This window comes from Anguilla rostrata, chromosome 3 (genome assembly GCF_018555375.3).
Source record: "Anguilla rostrata isolate EN2019 chromosome 3, ASM1855537v3, whole genome shotgun sequence".
Lineage (NCBI taxonomy): Eukaryota > Metazoa > Chordata > Actinopteri > Anguilliformes > Anguillidae > Anguilla > Anguilla rostrata.
Window position 1 is genome coordinate 32560670 of NC_057935.1, and position 19601 is coordinate 32580270.

General features: G+C 39.3%; 1 protein-coding gene across 2 annotated transcripts in view; it reads left to right on the top strand.

The window, feature by feature from the left end:
• Positions 1-19601, top strand: part of metap1d (methionyl aminopeptidase type 1D (mitochondrial)) — a 79907-nt gene that overhangs the window by 59771 nt on the left and 535 nt on the right. Inside the window, exons 5-9 of one of the 2 annotated variants that reach the window (XM_064327187.1) lie at positions 9851-9893; positions 11897-12060; positions 16043-16140; positions 17130-17177; positions 18402-18480. In XM_064327187.1, coding sequence (XP_064183257.1) covers positions 9851-9893; positions 11897-12060; positions 16043-16140; positions 17130-17177; positions 18402-18480 — 432 coding nt within the window. The other variant, XM_064327188.1, reaches the window with a different exon arrangement.

Genomic DNA, 19601 nt, shown 5'->3' on the forward strand with positions numbered 1-19601 from the left:
ACCTTAAAAGTCATTATCTCTCATTGACCCATATATATATATATATATATATATATAGACATGGTTTATAGGATTGCAACTTTAATTAATTTTTAAGACATATCAGTCTGAGTAAAACAAAATTTTAATGGTGTTGATCGGTAGACAGTATCCAATGCATGCAGGCATTGCAAAGATGCATGCATGTACAGTGAGCACCATAATTCATTCCGATAGAGATGAAAATGCCCTCAAATTAAAGCTGACAGTCTGCACTTCAACCTCATTGTCATTGTCCTTTCAAACTCAAAGTGCTAGAATACAGAACCAAAATAACAAAAAATGTGTCACTGTCCAATGAATTATGGTGCTCACTGTATATAACCGCCGTAATCCAGTACAGACACAAAAGTGGCAGCAAGTCTCCTTTTAGCCTTGAAGGAAAAGCAAGACTTGTTTCTAAAATAGAAACCCAATTTCAACTTCAGTTTTTTCACCAGTTGCTGAATGTGAGGCTTAAGAGAGAGTCATCAGTTACGATTCCTAGATATTTGTACAGAGATACAGACTCAATCTCATTGCCCTGAATAGTGGTGATAGATGGAACATTCAGTGGCTTTTTCTTTGCATTACAAAACATCATGAGTTTTGTTTCTTCAGCATCCAAAACAAGTTTTAAATCACAAAGGGTGAGTTGTACAGTATTAAAAACAAGTTGTAGCTGACAAAGAGCCTGGATTACTGTAGAAGCAGAGCAGTATCATCGGCATAAAAGTGGAAATTTGCATTTGAAACATTTCAATCAAGCCTGTTGATTTATATAGTGAATAGTAATGGTCCCAGGACCGATCCCTGGGGCATACCATTGGAGACACTAAGGGAGCTAGAAGTGATACCTTCAGCCTTCACACACTGAGATCTGCCTGATAATTTTCAAACCAACAGACAGTTTGCTCTGACAGTCCTACACTGATAAGTCTTTGCTTCAATATTGCATGATCCACAGTATCAAAAGCCTTAGATAAGTCAATGAAAAAGGCTGCACAGTGATGCTTGTTATCTAAAGATTCAATTATATCATTAACTACTTTTAAGACTGCTGTAGCTGAGCTGTGTTTTTCCCTAAAACCTGATTGAAAATCAGATAAAATGTTGTTTGAAAATAAAAACTCCTTCAACTGTTCACTCACAAGGGATTCCAGAACCTTAACCAGAATTTGGAGATGGGCCTATAATTGTTTAATACTGTAGGGTCTCCCCCTTTTAACAGAGGAAGAACAAAGGCAGATTTCCATATAAGAGGAATTTCGTTAGAGTCTAGGGAGAGTTTAAAAAGATGTGTCAAAGGTGGTGCGATAAAGTCAGCCGCTAGCTTTAAAAAGTAAGGCTCCAGGTTATCGGGACCTGCCGATTTTCTAGTGTCTAAACGTTTGAGGGCTTTGTGCACCTCTGAGACTGTAACCGGATTAAAACTGAAGGATTGACTTACGGTAACATGACCGTCAGAACAACCATTAGAGGAATTCTCATGAGTATTGTTGAGAAAATCGTACAAGGAACCAGAGGCAATGAAATGCTCATTAAAACAACCAAGCATTTTGTATCTATCAGAGATATTATGAGAGTCCTTAACAATGCATGGAGGAAGCTCTATACCATTTTTATTTCCAGCTAAGGATTTAATAGTCTTCCAAAATTTCAAGGGATTGTTTAAATTGTTTGAGGTTTCGGTGAGAAAATGATCAGCTTTGGCTTTTTAAATTGCAACTGTGCATGCATTGCGCATTTGCCTGAAAAACAGCCAGTCTGAATCAAGATGTGATCTCCTGGCTTTAGCCCGTGCCACATTGCGCTCATGAAGTAAATTAGATAGATCGGGAGTGAACCATACATTGTTTCAGCCTTTTACTCTGTAAAGCATGCTTGTCAACAATTTCAGTAAAACCATCATAAAAGAATTTCCAGGCATTTTCAACATCAGCAATAAGGTTAATTTTCTCCCAGTCAAAGTAAAACAGATAATAAAAAAATCCCTTGTTTCACAAAATGTTTCATGTCACGCTTTATGATGATGCATGGCTTGGTTTTGGGAATTATTGTATTTCTAACTGTGGCAACGACACAGTGGTCGCTAATGTAATTTGCAAATACAGAAATAGCTGTGTATTTATGAGGAACACTGTCAGGATTAGATCAATTAAAGATGACTTTTCGGGACATTTCAGATTAGGTCTAGTGGGACTGTCAACAATCTGAAAGAGATTTAGCGAGTCACAATAAGCTTTAAAATCATCAGATGCTGGTTGTTCCAATTAAGATCTCCAATAATGACAATTTTGTTAAAATTTAATCCTGATAGAAGCTGCATTTAAGAAGGTAGTGCACTACTGACAGCTGAAGGTGTCCTATAGCAACCGACAACAGTAATGTCAAGAGTTTTAGAAACCTCAAGATCAAGAGCTAAAAATTCAAATTGCTTACTCACTGATTTAGAGAGAAGCACATTCACGTGAAACTTGCTTTTAATAAAAATTGCAATACCCCCACCCCTCTTGGGTCGGTCAGTCCTATATATATTATAACCATCAATGCTGATATTCTTATCCAGAACAGAATTGCTTAGCCATGTTTCAGATAAAACTATTACATCAGCATCAGTTGTGTGTGCCCAAATACAAATCATATCCATTTTAGCAATCAAACTGCATACATTCAAATGGATGAAACCAAGACCAGACCTTGATTTCAAATCGGCAGGAGTGTTAAAACTTATAGCAGAATCTGGGCCTGGACTGGGTTGCACATTCCCTGACATCAGAATCAACAGAACAATTAAACATCTTTGCATAAGTGGTTTAGTGGGGGATTCTTTCTTGATATTAACTTCTATTACAAAATCGCAAAGACAGTTTATAGAAATGGTAAAATTGTCTTGTAGAACCATCACGCTGATCAGACAGACCAAGTCCACAGAGCCAGAGGAGAAGAACAGAGGCAGGGGCAACGATTTTACGTCCGGCGCGTAGCCAAATGCAACGTTCCCCGGGATGTTGCGTCCAGTTTTGAGAGCACTGCACGGGAGTTGACGATCCCGTGAGAGCTTCCACCAATGCCGCACAAAGTTAGTGCTGCAGTACAGCAAAGAGCAGCGACATTGCACGTTTCATGCCCGTGAATCGGGGTAAACCAAAAAGAGCACCAAAGGTTTAGGCTACCAAGTTTAGCCTCGTCAGTACACAGTCGAGCACAGGTTAGCCCAAACCGCTAGCCCAGGCAGTTAGCCAGCTGGATAGCCCAAACAGCTAGCCCCAGACAGTTAATAGCTAATCCCAACCGACTGGCCAGTAGGCAGTGAGAGCAGGGGGCTTGCTGGAGGGAGCCGCAGCTTGGCGAAGATCCGGAACGTTTAATCGGGCTCGCGATGGGCAGCTGACTGGTCAAGCATAAGCGATGAAGTCAGCTGCGACACGCCAGCGATGAGGAGGCTTCGGAGGCTGGGTAGATCCAAGGCGAGGAGGGCTGATAGCAGGCCGTAGCGCTATTCACCAATAACCACAAACACAAACATGCATGGGCGGCCACAGCAGCTTTCGTGCAGGGCAGAACGGCATACACAAACAGTCGACATTCACCGGTCACCAGCAGCATCAAAGTGTGGTGCCGTTTTATCGCAATACTTTCATGAAGGACTCCACATTACTTAGGAGAGAAAATCGTGGATGCATAAGTAGTTTTAAAATGTAATCACATAAAAGACTGAGTTGCCACACACAGAGACTGACATGCTGCCATCTTAGAGGAATATGTCTTACATACATTTTATTTTTATTTTTATGCATTTATTATGAAAATTTTGTTAATTAACTAGACTTGGTTAATTTGCTTGCTACATTATTAATCCATAGGGCACATCACTCCAAATAAGACACAACAATTGGGATCAACAGATAAAAAACAGTTTTGAGTCCAACCTGAAAACCTGCTTTAATCTGATTGTTTTGGATGGGTTTAACCATATTTACTTTGGCCCACTTCAGAGAAATATCAGTGCTTCTCAACTTCAGGTCCTGCAAACCACAGTGTCTGCAATTATTTTCTCTAACCATGCACTACATCACCAGATTTCACTAATGAACTTGCTTTCAAACAGTGGCGGTGGCTGAGCTGAAAATAGATGGGGCAGAAACCTTCCCTTTATACTGATCCTTAGTCTCAACCTGTTTTCATTCATTTTCATTGATTAACAAGTGTGTATAATAATCAATTTGCAGGTATACACATAGCTTCTTTCTATTTACATCATGTTAGGGATATTAAATGATAAATTCAATTTAGGAAAACAAGGAATGAGAAAAGATACCCACTCTGTTAAATACCGCAGTTGCTTTCAATACAGCCTTCAACAAAGGCTGCAAAACCTGTTCTTCAAGATCTTTATCACCAATATTCTCAGAGTGTGATTGCAGAGAACGAAGAGTAGCCTACATGTTCTGCACTGTTCATAAGCAACTGACTCTCGCTTGTGGTTAACTTCATTATTACCTTTGAATGTATTTGTGAATCATTATGCAGTTAGTTCCATTGTTGCTGTGGTTATGAAAGGACACTTAAGGATAAAATATTTACATTGTTGCATGGTTGTTAAGATAAGACGCTTGATGTTAATGTCTCTGCTTTCTTACTTTGCCTTGAGAGATATATGGCTGTAAGTGTAATGATGAATAAGTTGATAGTTAATAAGAAAAAATGAAAAAAGAAACAAACAAGTGTGTAACAAACTTTGTTTCTGTTATTTATCTGCAGTTTTACGAGAAAGTATCAGGGCAGTGAAGTACCTACCTGAACTTGATTTTGCAGTTCATTGGAGCAGTTTACTATCTGTTAACTCATACAATGATTGTGTGATGAGAGCAGAATAATACATGTACCAACAATTTTAAATTATGTTGATACAAGTTTCCAAGGCAAATATAAAGAATTTTATTACTCATCTAATAGCCTAATTTAGGAGAACTGGCTATATCTGATGGTACTGAGTATTTTGTTAATTGTTCATTGCATTGTTAATCAAGGGTCATGATAGGAAAATGGTTGAGACCAATAATCAGTTTAAGGGGAGGTTTCTTTAATTATAGACTTGGAAAACGGTATGGATATGTAGCAAACATGGGTCTGAGAAAAACAATATTTGTATGGGGTTGATCAGGGGTGGGCAAGGAGGGACACATCTGTTTGTGGATTTAATGCCAGCTTCTGCTTTTACTCATTTCATTAGCCCAGGCATTTATTTCAGAAATCATATTTTAACTGCATTTCTTGACAACGCAACAGTTGAAGATCATTCCTGTTTCCCAAATTAAAAATTGTATTATGGGTGAATCTACAGTTAAACCAACATTAATGTATTCAGGTAATGAGCTAATGTTTCCAGTATAATTGGTGACACAAAACCTGTGTACACACCAGCCTTGCAAGAATGGATTTGACCACCCCTGGTGTTTGGGTCTGATTGTCTGCTTGGACCCCATGTATCACTGCTTGCAGCTATATTTAGGGGTCAAAGCATGAACTGCTGGAACCCTATTGTTTTTGTTCTGATTTTAATTATTAATAAGTGTCCACAATGTTGCAAACTAAGACTCCCTGTCCTCAGAATTCACAGATGAAATTCAGCATAACTGCTTAGGAATTGGTAGTTCACCTGCATTTATTTCAATCAGGGGAACTGAATTCGATACAGCATGCATGCTGTCTAGCTACGTGAACCAACTTCACTAACAAAGTTGTAAAAAAAAAAAAGACTCTCGACCTCATCAGCATTCACTGATTATAAAACACAGAATAATTTGTTATACATAAGGATTATAACAATGTAATATTACATTTTATTTGGCAGCAGCTTTATTTGAAACAATGCATAATTACTGCATACCGAAGGATGTTGGACCAACCGAACACAGGTCAGATTTAGGTAGCTATAATTCGCATAAAGTACCAGTTATCCATAGCCACGAACATATAGTATGTTCTCAAAATCAAAGAAAACTCAAAGGCACTCTTTTTTAACAATTAAAATGCCTTTATTGTGGCATGGTCATATTAAAGCATGCCACAATAATATGACCATGTTTAATATGGCCATTCCACAACAATAAAGGCATTTTAATTGTTAAAAAAAAGTGGGTGCCTTGGAGTTTTCTTTGATTTTGATGTCTATACGTATCCCATCCAAAGAGCACCTCAAACAAACTCAATTTGAGTCCAGGAACTGCTTCTACCCAAACATTTTTTGATACATATTATAGTCACGGAATGGGTAGGTAGGACCCAAACGCAGAGTGGGGGAAAAAACTCAGGAGACGTCAAAAGGAAAATTCAAACGAAGAGTTTACTTTCATACAAGTAACAAAACCAGGAAACCAAAAACGAGGCCACGCAGGGCAAGTCTGAAAAATACAAAAACTTCAGAACAAAAAGCAGAACTTCAAATAAACCAAAAACATGCAGAGCCAAACTCGGGCAGGGCAGAACAGCAAGCAGAAACATACAGATACTCTGGCAGAAACACACAATCAGAAACACAAGGAACCAGCCCCTGAGTCAGGGAAACAAAGGACTTAAATAAACCAGACACAGGTGAACTCAATACATAATCAAACAAGAGAGGGGTGGGATAATGAGACATGAACAGAAACAATGATTGAATAATAAAAAAACAATACAATTAACACAGGGGAAACCAATGAGGGAACAAACAGGAATACAAAACTGAAGTGCTGCCATCTGGCGGCACAAAAAGGAGAAACAGAAACACCGAACAATGACAATTATGTTCTATTTGAAAAAGTAATTCACTTTACAATTGTATTAGCTAGCAATAATGTACCTATGGCCGGCTAATGTTACTTATTCCACATGATTTTGTTTACATCCCAGTTCTAACTAAATGTCCAGAATAACTAAATACCGAATGAGGAAACACACAAAATAGCTGCACTACAGAGTACCATACAATGTTCTTACACGTTAAGGGGTGCACTCATCGTGATCACACTGCTTAATTACTGTTATCATTTTTATGGAATCATTCATTTTGCTAAAAATGTGATTTTCAATATCTCTGACCACCTCACCTCTTCGCTTGACATTTTGCTTGTAGCACTCGAGGGTGCATCCTCAACGGATGTGTGGATAGGGCTGAGCATGGAAGAGGAGAGAAATACAGAGTTTAGATGGACTGCAAAAAACCTGCATTGTGTACCTTTAACAAAACCAGCGTTTCAGGGTCGTTTAAACAGTGGTTCTCAAACTCGGTCATGGGGGACACCTGTGTATGCTGGTTTTCATTCCAACCTCAACAGCAATCCCAGAATTTAACAAGCTGTTAATTTTTCTTAATTAGGTGCTTTTCATGTTTTAGAGCTGGGGTCTCCAGTCTTATCCAAAAAGGGCCAGTGTGGGTGCACACACCTGATCCTGATTCTACTAATCAAAGTGCTTGGCAATGACTCTAGTGATTGATTAGTAGAATCAGGTGTGTGCACCCACCCTTTCTGGAACCCCAGCTCTAAAACATGAAAAGCACCTAATTGAGAAAAATTAACAGCTTGTTAAAATTCTGGGACTGCTGTTGTGGTTGGAATGAAAACCAGCATACACAGGGGTCCCCCAGAACCGAGTTTGAGAACCACTGGTTTAAATGACTAAATCAGGGGTCCTCAATCTTATCCTGAAAGGGCCGGTGTGGGTGCAGGCTTTTGTTCCAACCAAGCAGTTACACACCTGATTCTATTAATCAACCACTAGAGTCTTTGCAAAGGATCTTGATTAGTAGAATCAGGTGTGTAACTGCTTGGTTGGAACAAAAGTCTACCCCACACTGGCCCTTTCTGGATAAGATTGAGGACCTCTGGACTAAATCTATGTGCTACAGATCTATGAATACTATGAATATTCTTCGAGTGTCAAGGTAGAGACCGGAGACTACATTCACAAAAAAAATAACCTACATCCTTTAGATATGATTACACACCAAAATTTCTGGGACATACCATTCATTAGCAATCTGTCCAAAAGTACAGAGAATGAAATGTTAATTTCAAACCCTCTACCAGAGCCTATGGCCAGCGGCTGTGGCATCGAATAAATCTTGGTAGCATCCTTGTTGTTTGGTCTAACTAAATTTGCCTTGACAAAATGGCAGACCAAAAGAAAATTGGGTTCTGTGATTGGATGACTCCTAATGCAATGCTCTTCGGGACTGGTAGTTTAAGTATCTTCTAAATTTGTTATGTACACAGTCTTGTACCTTTGCCTTTTTTCAACAAACCACATTTTTTTCAAAGCTATTGATAATTTTTTGAGGTGGTGATTCAACCAGAACAGTTTCATGACCTTTCAAGGTTGGGAAATGCCCAAACGGTGCTTCACATTAAACTGTCAAGGTTAAAAATGAATGGAGTTTTCGCTTCCGGAAACTAAACCCCTCAAAATAATCATGCCGATGTTTCAAATCTGTGGACACGGTTTTATAAAAAAACAATTGGCACACAAGCACACAAACACATACACACATCAGGCAGACAGCTGCTCACCCCTCAATCAACTTTGTGATAATGTTAAGGGGCTTTGCTTACATGAAAAACTCTGAGAGTAATATTAATACACATTCCCTCAATATATTCTGGGCCCTCTAGCAGCCGGGTCCCTTGGGCAAAAGCCCAGGAAGGCACGTACATAAATCCACCCCAGGGCATAGCCTACCTTCCAAATGGCTGGCCTCTAGAAATAGCCTTCTCACTTTCAGCTATGCCATCAAGTCACACACTTGCCCGGATGAGACTTCAACTAAAAAAGAAATCAGGCTATCTAATGATCAGTATTCTGAGCGCAGTTTCTTTGGACAGAATGTGTGAGCCTCCAATAATCTTGTCTGATCTCTGCACTCTGGTGTTGACTGAATGATGACGACACCTTGAAATAAAAGTGTCATTATGAAATGAAAAGTGTTCGACATGAAATGAGAAAGGGAAAAAAGTGCTACTTGGAAATATGCCATTTAAAAAGCCATTTTGCAATAAAACCGAAACTGAAATGAAATGAAATGTAACAATGCTATGGTGGAAACTCATATGATTAAATAATATATATTAATAATGAGTTGAGTATCACTGAATTATTGAATAATTAATAATGTATTGATTAATTATATATGCATATATATATATATATATATATATATTGCTGAATTCATTCATATCATTATTTATTTCATAAGGGCATATTTATTATTTCATTTAGACTAAATAAATCGTTTTATTTATTATTTCATTTGGATACCATACAGAATAACTTTCTAACATAATTAATTTACAAAAAAAAACGTGCTTCCATAGAAAACAATGTGTTTTGCCATGACTGGTTACATGCCAGGCATTCTAAAGAAATATATATCATCCATTATGCAGTCGTAGGGAAAGTAGTGTAGTGTTTTTATAATGTTATTTACATCACGATTTAAATTCACAAAGAGCTATTTCAGTTTTATGTACTATTAAATAGCCAGGAATATACCATGCCATTTCCTGGTCTTAGTGATGTGATTAACTAGTTTTTTTCTTTTACATCTCTGGCACCCATTATATTTTATTTGATTACACTTGGTGCACAGACTGATGTGAAGATAAAAACTCTGCTTCCCGCAGGACAGTTAAGGAGAAATTAACCCAAATTACTGCTAATTTTATGTTGTCCGCTTGTTCCCTATGTGTTTGCCTTTAGTGGGTTTCCTCAGAAACTCCTTCTCACTAAAGTTTTTTTGTTGTTTTTTCCCCTCTGAATGTTTCAATTTTTCATTGTGCTGGATTTTCAGTCGGCCTCTTCAAGAAGGAGATATTATCAACATTGATGTCACAGTGAGTATTTCTTTCTCACAAGCACATGATGCATGTTAACATGCAGATGCACACACAAGCACACACAATTAAAAAACAAAAAAAAACAAAGCTTTCATCCACTGTTTCACTTGCAAATGTCCAGAGAAAATGAGTAGATTGGAAAGCAAAACATTCAGACAGATGTGCTGTTTACTCCAGAGCCGAATGGACCTTTTATTCTGGCTTTCCTCTCCTCCCTCGCCCTCCTCCCACCTTTCAGTCCTGCACTCGCTCCTGCTGGCTTTGAGCCAAGGCTGGACGTGGAAGCTGAGATCAATGCGTAGGCCTCGATGAAATGTCCGCCAGTGTCCCCACCATACATCAGGCCACAGGCAGGGTGTAATGATTATTGATCCTCAGTGCGCTCGACGCAGAGCCACCTCTCCGCCAGCGCAGGCCAGCTGAGGTTGATGCACGGGTTATGTGCAAGATGAGCTAAGATGGGGAAAACAGATGAGCGGGAGCCCATCATTTCTCCCCCCTCCGCCACCCCATCCCTCCCTCTCTCCCTCGCTACAGATTGATCTTCCTCTTCCTGCTGATTCCGACTAGGGTCTGTCATTATCTTACTCTGTCATTAGGGGCTCCATTGACAGCCTCAGCCCTGTATGTGTCACTCCGTCGAGGCAGTGACACATTTGGCCACGTTCATTAAAAAACTCACAATGGCCGCGCCATCCTCTGAGATAGCTGCAGCTACCTTAACCCCTTACTGGTGGTGAGGTTGCTTGTTTTTTTGAGTAATGGACACTGAGCAGCAGGGAGTGAACTGTAAGTACGTTTCTCTTCGATTCATTGTCACAGTGTCAGCGATGGTGCTGAAGTGTGCTCCTCTCTGAGAGCTTGATCCACATGATACAGCCAGACATGATGGCCAATCTAGGCTCCCCAGAAACATTGTGGAATGTGGATGAGGAATGAGGCATTATGGGTCTGGAGGGCAGTCTGTGTAGGCAAGAAGAGGGGAACCTCTTACCTGCCTCACGGGACATCTGCACACATCACAGCCCATTTTTCCAACAGGGCCCCTCCCTATTCCACATTAAGGATGTTTAAGGGTATAGAGGAGGTGAGGAGGGGTGTGTTCCCTGAATATATTTAAATGCTTTTGCCCTTAACATCAGCTATGAACACTTTTTTTGTATGCTTACAGTTCTGAAAAGGTTTATTTGTATTAACCTTTTGTTCAGGATTTTACGAATCAGTGATTTTAGTTATATGATAGAGCTGAATTATATGACTAATATATTTTTTAAATCTTTCTATACTATATTTGTTATTTTAAATAATTGTGGGGAAATGTATATTGTAGCTGTCAGAGTAGCATGGGAACTGTAGGATGCTACTGGCTGTTGGGTGTATCATCATGTAAAGATGCCAGGTTTCAGTCTATGAATGCACCCCATGGTCATTAGATTAGATCATTAGATCCAGGCTGTTTTTGTGTTTACTTTGGCTTGCAGATCCACAAAGTGTTGCATATTTGGCTGTATCATACCCTGGAAAGGGTGGGTTTAGCCCTGCCCCATTGGACACCAGCAACCTCCTCTACTCACTCAGGTGCCTTCAATCTGACTGTGCCAGCAGCACATGCAATTCAGATTGGAGAAAATTTACAGAAAAGAAAAATTGGGTTTATAAATAAAGATGTACAGAAGTATAATACATATGAATATACACTATTCAGCACTTGCAATTAGGGTATGGCTTATAATTACAAGTAGCATTGTGTAACTAGAATCTTGACTGTAACAGTTTTCAAGACTAAGGTGCTATGGTGACTGTAAGAAAGCCAACTATTCTTACTCAACGTCTGGTTTGTACTACTGTTTAAAGAGACTTTTTAATTATACATGATTGCTGCTGTAGATAAGTTAGATCTGTACTGGTTCATTACTTTGAGGGGATTTTTTTTCTGTTGGTTTCATTTCGCCTCTGGCAAAACACGCTGTGACCAACAGTCCCCTCCTGTCCTCCCGTAGGTATACTTGGAGGGTTACCATGGTGACACCTCAGAGACGTTCCTCATTGGCAAAGTGGATGAGCGCGGCAGGAGGCTGGTGGAGGCAGCAAGAAGGTGTCGGGATGAGGCCATCGTCGCCTGCAGGCCTGGTGCTCCTCTCTGCGTCATAGGGAATACGATCAGGTATACCACAGGGTACAAAAGGTTGGACAAGCAATGTGCTTGCTGCAAAATGGGACGTGGCCTATTGGGAGGGGGGTTCGGTGCCAAGCTGATGACACGGTTGGTGACAGAGCCTCATCTTTTCAGCTTGATATGAGTATTTTATCCACTGGTGCTATAATGTCTGCGCGTGTTCCCTGGAAAGATTTCTCTGAGATTACAGGTCCTGAGGGGTCAGCAGCTATACATGTGGGAACAGTTTAAGGTTTGTCAGAACAAATTGCAGTTTTGTGGTGACAGGGTTGGTGGTGGGGAGGAGGGAGGGGGTAGAGTGAGTGAGTGAGTGAGAGAGAGAGCTAGTGAAAGAGAGAAAGTGAGAGTTGCAATGTTCACAAAGCAGACAACGACCAGGAGTAAATGGATCAGAAGCTATAATAAATGAAATACTATTAAACACTTGGTGCAGTGGCATGATCATTACTCAGGAGTCTGTGAGGCTTGGGCTTGAAAACAGGTTGCAGTTTATCTTTTACAGAGCTGTGGAAACGATGTGCTAAAAGTTCACAAAGAAGAGACCCCTCTCGCCGGATAATTCCCCACTTGTCTTGACAGTGCTCTTGCCCTCAGGTCACATTTAAGGATCATTGCATCGATGGAAGTGGTTTTGATTAAAAATGATTCTCTTTCTCTCTTTTTACAAGGGACAGAGAGGCGTCAATCAGCTTTCACCTCAAAACCGATTCACATGCGCTGTCGATCTGCTACGTTTTTTTTTCTTCTTCTGATGGCACGAATTGGAATCGACACAGGGAGGTCATACATCTTTGCAGCCATGTGTGTGGAATGATGAACATGTACAGTTTTTTTTCCTTCAAAGATTGAAATTATAGGCTAGCTCCTCCTCTCAAAATGCGAGTCACATCTTTCTTTTCTATGGGGGAGGAAACGTTGAATCTGACACCTACTGTGAAACAAAAAAAGTAATGCATATCTCACTGTCTCCCCTGTCTGCCAGCATAATGGAATTGAAATTTTAATGCAGTTGCAGTTGTGTGCAAATGGAAAGAGTTGATAGACAGTAGTGTCTCATATTTGTGAACACCCGTGGGTTTAATGTACTCTAGACTGCTGGCATTCTTATGTTCCCTCTAACAAAATCTGTTCTACAATACAAAGGCGAGGGAGCTCTGAATGATTCTCTGAGCATTCTATGAAGCCACAGTGTTCATAGCAAAGTCTAAAGGGCATGTCAGTCCCTTCAGAATTGCTCAGAGAGGTAATTATCCTTTTCCTGCCTCAGAACAACAAATGATCACTAACTACTGGGGCGCATATGCAGGAGACCAACTCATCAATAGGAAGGAGGAAAAAGGGCTTAATTTCCAGGCAGCTGCCTATGTTTTTATCACTTTTTTGTTGTTCTCATGGTCATTTATCTCTGCTGTGAAGTGTGTGTCTATACTATACTCTGTGTGTGTGTGTGTCTGTGTCTGCACGTGTATGTGCATGCATGCGTGCATGCAAAGGAGGCTGTGTATATGACCTGTATTAACATATTTATTCATAGCAGTACACCAGTACACATCTCGTTTTTTTTTTTGTTACTGTTTAGCACTTTGTATTGTCCATGTAATTCCCCTTTTCTGAGTCTCTGTGCCCCTCCACCTCCTTTCAGAAAAACCCATGAATGGAAGGAAAATTATCACAATTACGCATATAATTGAGCCTTCTTTGTAGCGAGCACAGCTCCAGTGTCCCTTTTTCCATCAGAAAAAAATGGTTTCATTATAGGGGTTTTCATATTCCCTGACACTGGGGCTCCGCCGAGGGCTCGGCGCGTGGATGAGATGCGGCGGGAATGGAGCGGACCATTAAGGCCACAGTTGGAATAATTATCCCCACTATGGAAAGAGCATCAAGACCCCTTTTCTCTTCAACCCCCCCAGTGCAAATGCACTGTCCACAGCTTTTAGTCACAAAGAACTTTATAATAAATGGAGCTTCCACCTTCTACTTATACAGAAAAAAGAAAGAGGAAGAGAGAGAGAGAGAGAGAAAAAGACTTGTATCAACATGACAATTTTCCATCATTAAGACTAATGACAGGCTCGGACGGTGGGGATCAAGGGGGAACACAAAAAGGAGAGCACATTCAGGTGTCGGCTGAGTGCTGACCCCCTTTCTGTCTTTGTTGGCCACTTAACTCTTAACAAAAACTAAAAAGGGGCGCGATGCCAAAGGGCTTGGAGACAGCTGAGCTCCCAGCAGCCTTCACTACCCTGCAAAAGTGTTTAATTGGTAAATCTGTGAATTTCCAGTTTATCAGGGACTTAATTCACCCAGATGTTTACAGCTGGTAATCATTCATTATTTTATGAGGCAACAGAGAAAACCAAATGCACAGTTTGTATAGTTGTTACATTTTCCCCCTCCTCTACATTACAGCCGTTCCTGTTCCTAAATCCAGCTGTTTAAAATCACCAGAGTGCCACTGTTTCATTGTCTTTTTGTCCTGTTTTTTTGGAAATTATTTATGTGGATATATTCACTGCTGAGTTTGTTGGTTTAATGTCCAGATCTCTTAAAATGATAGCAAATAGCTACAACATGAAAAACAAAATTGAGAATGTAAATTTGCAACTGGTATCAGTTATCAATAATTGTTGCCACCTGAAGTAATGGCTGTTTATGGCAGCTATACCTTTTCTGTGATGCTTAATTCCCCAGTAATTGGATATGTTCGGGCCAGTCTTTGGCACGTGATAGGCTTTCAGCCTTAGCCAGTACTCCTCTACTGTTATAATGGGGAAACTTGTTTGGTTGACACTGGTGTATATTTTATTATGCCGACCAGTGCTTTACAACAGTGCTGCTCTCGCTGAGTGTGGACTTTGGCTAAAGAGGATCATATTTCTCTGCTATTATGGGAGATCAAATGTTCAACAGTATGTTTCATACAGATTAGAGGCCTAGAAGACCCTTTTGCTGCCATCTATGATAGTAGACATTCTTCTAGTCATTGAAGACTGAGCTCACTGTTCATCATAATTTTTGTTCATAATATTTAGAGAATATGCTGATGCTTAGAATGATTGTAAAATGCCACCAGCCACTGTCAATAACGGTGGTAATGGTTTTGGAAAGACGCAGAATAAGTGTAAAATATGGCTAGAGGGGAGTGACTAATAATGGTCATGGTTACTGTGGGGAATCATGGGATGTCCCATCAGGCTCCCTTGACATCCATCCCCTCCTAATCCAACAGGAAGTTCAATCTGATAGTGCAGGAACTGAGAGGTCACTAAATGGGCAACAGAAGTGCAGGTGTTCACAGTGGATATAACAGCAGGGTCTGGAGATAATTAAGTGTGCTTGATTTCTTCAAAATTGCAACGGTACAATTTTGTTTAATCCTCTCAGAACTAGCACTACAAATGTGCGACACTGCAAGAAGATGTCTCATTGTATGCATAGGAAACCGCCACAATTTTATTCAAATTTTGGAAACCCCTAGCGCTGTCGTTTCTTTATTGCTTAATGAAATACGCAACAGACACTTTGACTTCAAAAGTATCCACTACCTATAAAGGATTTTGCAGATCTTTTGTACTGGGAAATGCATAATCTATTTTAAGAGATGTATTTTTTAATATAGACATTTCTACTGGTGTCTTTAGTCTGGGAAGCAGTATTTTAATTGTGTGTCCATTGTGTATGTTTAAATTCTGTACTATATTATTTGGGACTGTACACATTGAACAGGGTTTTTCGCGACTTTCCAAGTATCACAGTTAGCAGACAGATACACGCTGTTAAACTTTGCAAGGATTTAGAAACAACAATTTTTACAAAAATATAATCTTACAAAATCCTTTATTAAAAAAATAAAATATATATATTGTAGAATCACAAAACATATTTGCAGAACCACAAGATTTAACCACAATTTAACTTCTCCTCAAATAATTGATTTTTATTAATCTTCTTTCTCTTCTTCTCATAGCCAAATGGCAGACTCCTACGGGTTCCAGGTGTGTCCATATTTTATTGGACATGGGATTGGGTCCTATTTCCATGGTCACCCAGAGATATGGCATCATGGTAAGATATGCTTTGAGTTCTGCTCTTTAAGACTTAACTCTCAATGAAAATTTTATTTAAATATTATTTTTTCTCCCAACAATATTTTTATTTAATTCAATGCTTCAAGCGCTTCATAAACTTCTCAGCTCATTGTATCAGGAGAGGCCTATAGCCTCATGTCCTTTTTTTAACTTCATTTAAAATCACATCTGAAAACCTTTTTTTTCATTGCCATTTCACAGCTATTGTGAGTAAATCAATAATGATGGTTTAATTTGCAGAAGTTTAGTCAAAGCTTTCTTTGTTGCTATGTGAGCAACGTTACATTTAGCTGTTTGAAATGGGAACATGTTGCTTACTGGCAGAAAAATAAACAAGTAGCGTCAGCATGTATATGTTTTATTGCTATTTGAGAAATGCTTCCCTGAGCTGAAAGCCAGTGCTGCCTATTTCAGATACTTCCCTCTTGATTGGGGCAACTCCTTGTGTCCCAATAGGGAGCACCTCAGACAGATGGCCCACTAACTACTTAGTCTGTCTTAGAGCCAAAATCCAGACTAGCTCAAAGGGGCTCACAGGAACTCACAGGAGCACGTCCAGGAGGAGCCGGTCCAGCTCAGGGAGGGTGACCCACCAAATCTCCTGACCCTGTCCTGCTCCACACTTTGTTTCTATCCCTTCCCAGCAGACAAGGCTTATGAGTGGAGGCTTCCAAGAAGCAAAAAAGTTTGCATTTGCACTCAATTAATTGTGAAGTAAAACAAATTGATTGGCAGGCTCTGTGTAGGAATTGGAAAACTCATTCTGTGTTCCATGAATCAAATTTTTTATTATGATTTAAATTTTTGTTTTTTTTGTTTGTTTTGGTAAATAAGTTTTATTAATTCAGATTTTTTGTATTATTGAATGAGGTTTTGAATACCATGCCAGGCAGGATTCTAAGACCATGATCTATTCTTGTCATAATTAATTCATGTTTACATTTTTTGTTAATGCTTTTCCAATAGCCAATGACAATGACATGCTTATGGAGGAAGGGATGGCTTTCACAATAGGTCAGTAACACATTTTTCTTCTTGTCTTCTCACTTCTTTTTTTCTATAACACATCTCAAAATTATATATTTTTTCCAAGTATCATTAATGGAAAATCAGAAAGAAATGTAATTGTATGATTTATTGTAGATTGAAAATCCATTGAGCTGACGGACATTTTCTGTCCCTTCATTGCCATGGTCAACCCTGATAAGCTGACCTATTGCATATCATTAAATAATCAAATTTTATTTAGCAAAGTGCTCTTGGTGACACAATTGCCAACAGTAAAAATGATTGCAAGGTAATGCCTAAGATGAACACCAAAGTCATAATAAAATGGAAACATGTTTGCAACTGTTGGAAAATTATAGCTAATCTAATAGCATATTAAAGCTATAATGCGAACATAACATTTGAACTCCTGTATTCTGATATATGGTGAATTTGTTCAGTATTCTCAGGCTTGGGGGGTGATGGTGCTTAGTCAGGAAGTCCATATATTGTTCAGGTAATCCATTCTATCCAGCAAAATAGGGGTGACACACTGAGGCCAAAAACTATAATATTCCCTATGAGCAAGCCACAGAGGCACAAGAGACATGGAAGACCTCTGTCCAGAAGTTAAACAACTCAAAGGAAGAGCACTTAGGGGAACCGCATGGAGACTCAGAGCTTCTCCCCCCTCAGTCTGTAGTGGACTGCAGCAACAAAATAGTTTCTGTGTTTCAAAAATGAACAGCGTTCATCGTTTCATTCACATAATGCAAAAAATGATTTCCCTGTCATGTCCAGATTTGAACATCACCTTCAAATTTTGTACTTGTAATACCAAGTGCACATTTAATTGAATGTAATTCAAAAGGATTATAATGAGTTTTTATATTTGTGGGGGAATAATGTTGGGAATATTAGGCTTGTTAGCCACATCTGCTTGTTTCTATTTCCATTCTGATGTTAATAGAAATTGTTTGGCTCTGTGTTCAATCTTAAAAATATTGTTAATACTTATTTTATAATATTTTAGCAGTTGTACCCTGGCATGGAGATTTGTATATTTTCCTGTTTTCTTTAGACTGGTATGAATAAATAATGGCCTGAATGACTTACTGTATATCTTAAGTGTGATAAACCTGTTTGGGAACTGAAGTGAGATGTATATATGTTTTCATTTTATTCATCTCTAAAACCTTACATTTTTTGTTGCATTCTTGCTTGTCCTCACTGAATTTGCTGTGATCACAGAACCAATCTTAATGGAGGGATTGTCTGAATTTAAAATCCTGAAGGACAAATGGACTGCAGTTTCTGTGGATGATAAGAGGTAGGCTTCCTTTCTGTCAGCCCTTCAGAAAATTTCCATTCAATTGAAAATTCAAAATGTCTTTCTTTTTTCCCCCATAAACAAATTAAGAAGAAGTGTTTTGATAAGTTTAGTCAAATCTGCCTAAAAAAAGCTCCTTGCTTTTTTAAATACATCTTTTACATATGAGCTTCTGTTGTTTAAGCATATGAGCTTGTGTGAGTCTAAGTGACTCTGAATCTGTCTTTCAATGGTTAAGTGATACAGAGTTCATGGAAAAAAGCAATTGCCCACACTGAGTAAAGCTCTCTTCACAAGGGACTTGCGTTGAGCATCTTCAGCTATTCAGCAGGAACTAGTTCACCTACTGTACTAAAGGCCATTCAGCTGGTGAAAAAATCCATACAGCTTAGAGTGCTGCTCTACAAAGCACTTAACTGCCCCAGCCAGGGATTTCAGTACACTGTAATTTAATTGTACAATGGAGAAGCGGAGCTCGCCTAAAGCCTGCTGCATTTAGAGATGCTCTCCTTTTTTGTTTTAGATATTTCATTAAAGACTAGGCTCAATCCATGCTGAAGGTCTGGCATGCTCCCGAATGGTGGTGATCTCAGCAGTGGTCTTGCTCAGGGGCTGCTCCGCTCTCCCACTGCGAGTCTGCACTTTGTCTTCCATCTGTGTGACTGATCCTAGCCGGCCCCACTGCTCTGTCTAACACCACTGATTGGAGCTCTGTTCCAGCACACCACAATGTTATGGGTCAATATGAAATTAGCTCATACTGCTGGATGTTTTTGTACACATACTGTTTTTAATTCCGTCTCTTAATGAAAGCAAGGAATGTTCACTTGCCCTTCTAGATTTTCTAACACTTGCTGAACTAAAATTTTGGTTTCCCCAGATTGTTTCTCCTAGATGAATATACCAGAGCTTTCTAATTTGAAGAATGTATCAGTAGCATGTTTCGTGAACCGAGTTTACTTTCTTTTTCCTCAGAGCTTACACAGGTGTATTGCATATACTGTATGCTGTGTCACCTGCAATACAATAAAAAAACCATTTGTTAGTATTTCTTAACTTTCTTTTGATAGTACAAAACTGCATACTGTGAGACATCAGAGGAGATGCATTGCTGAGAGAAA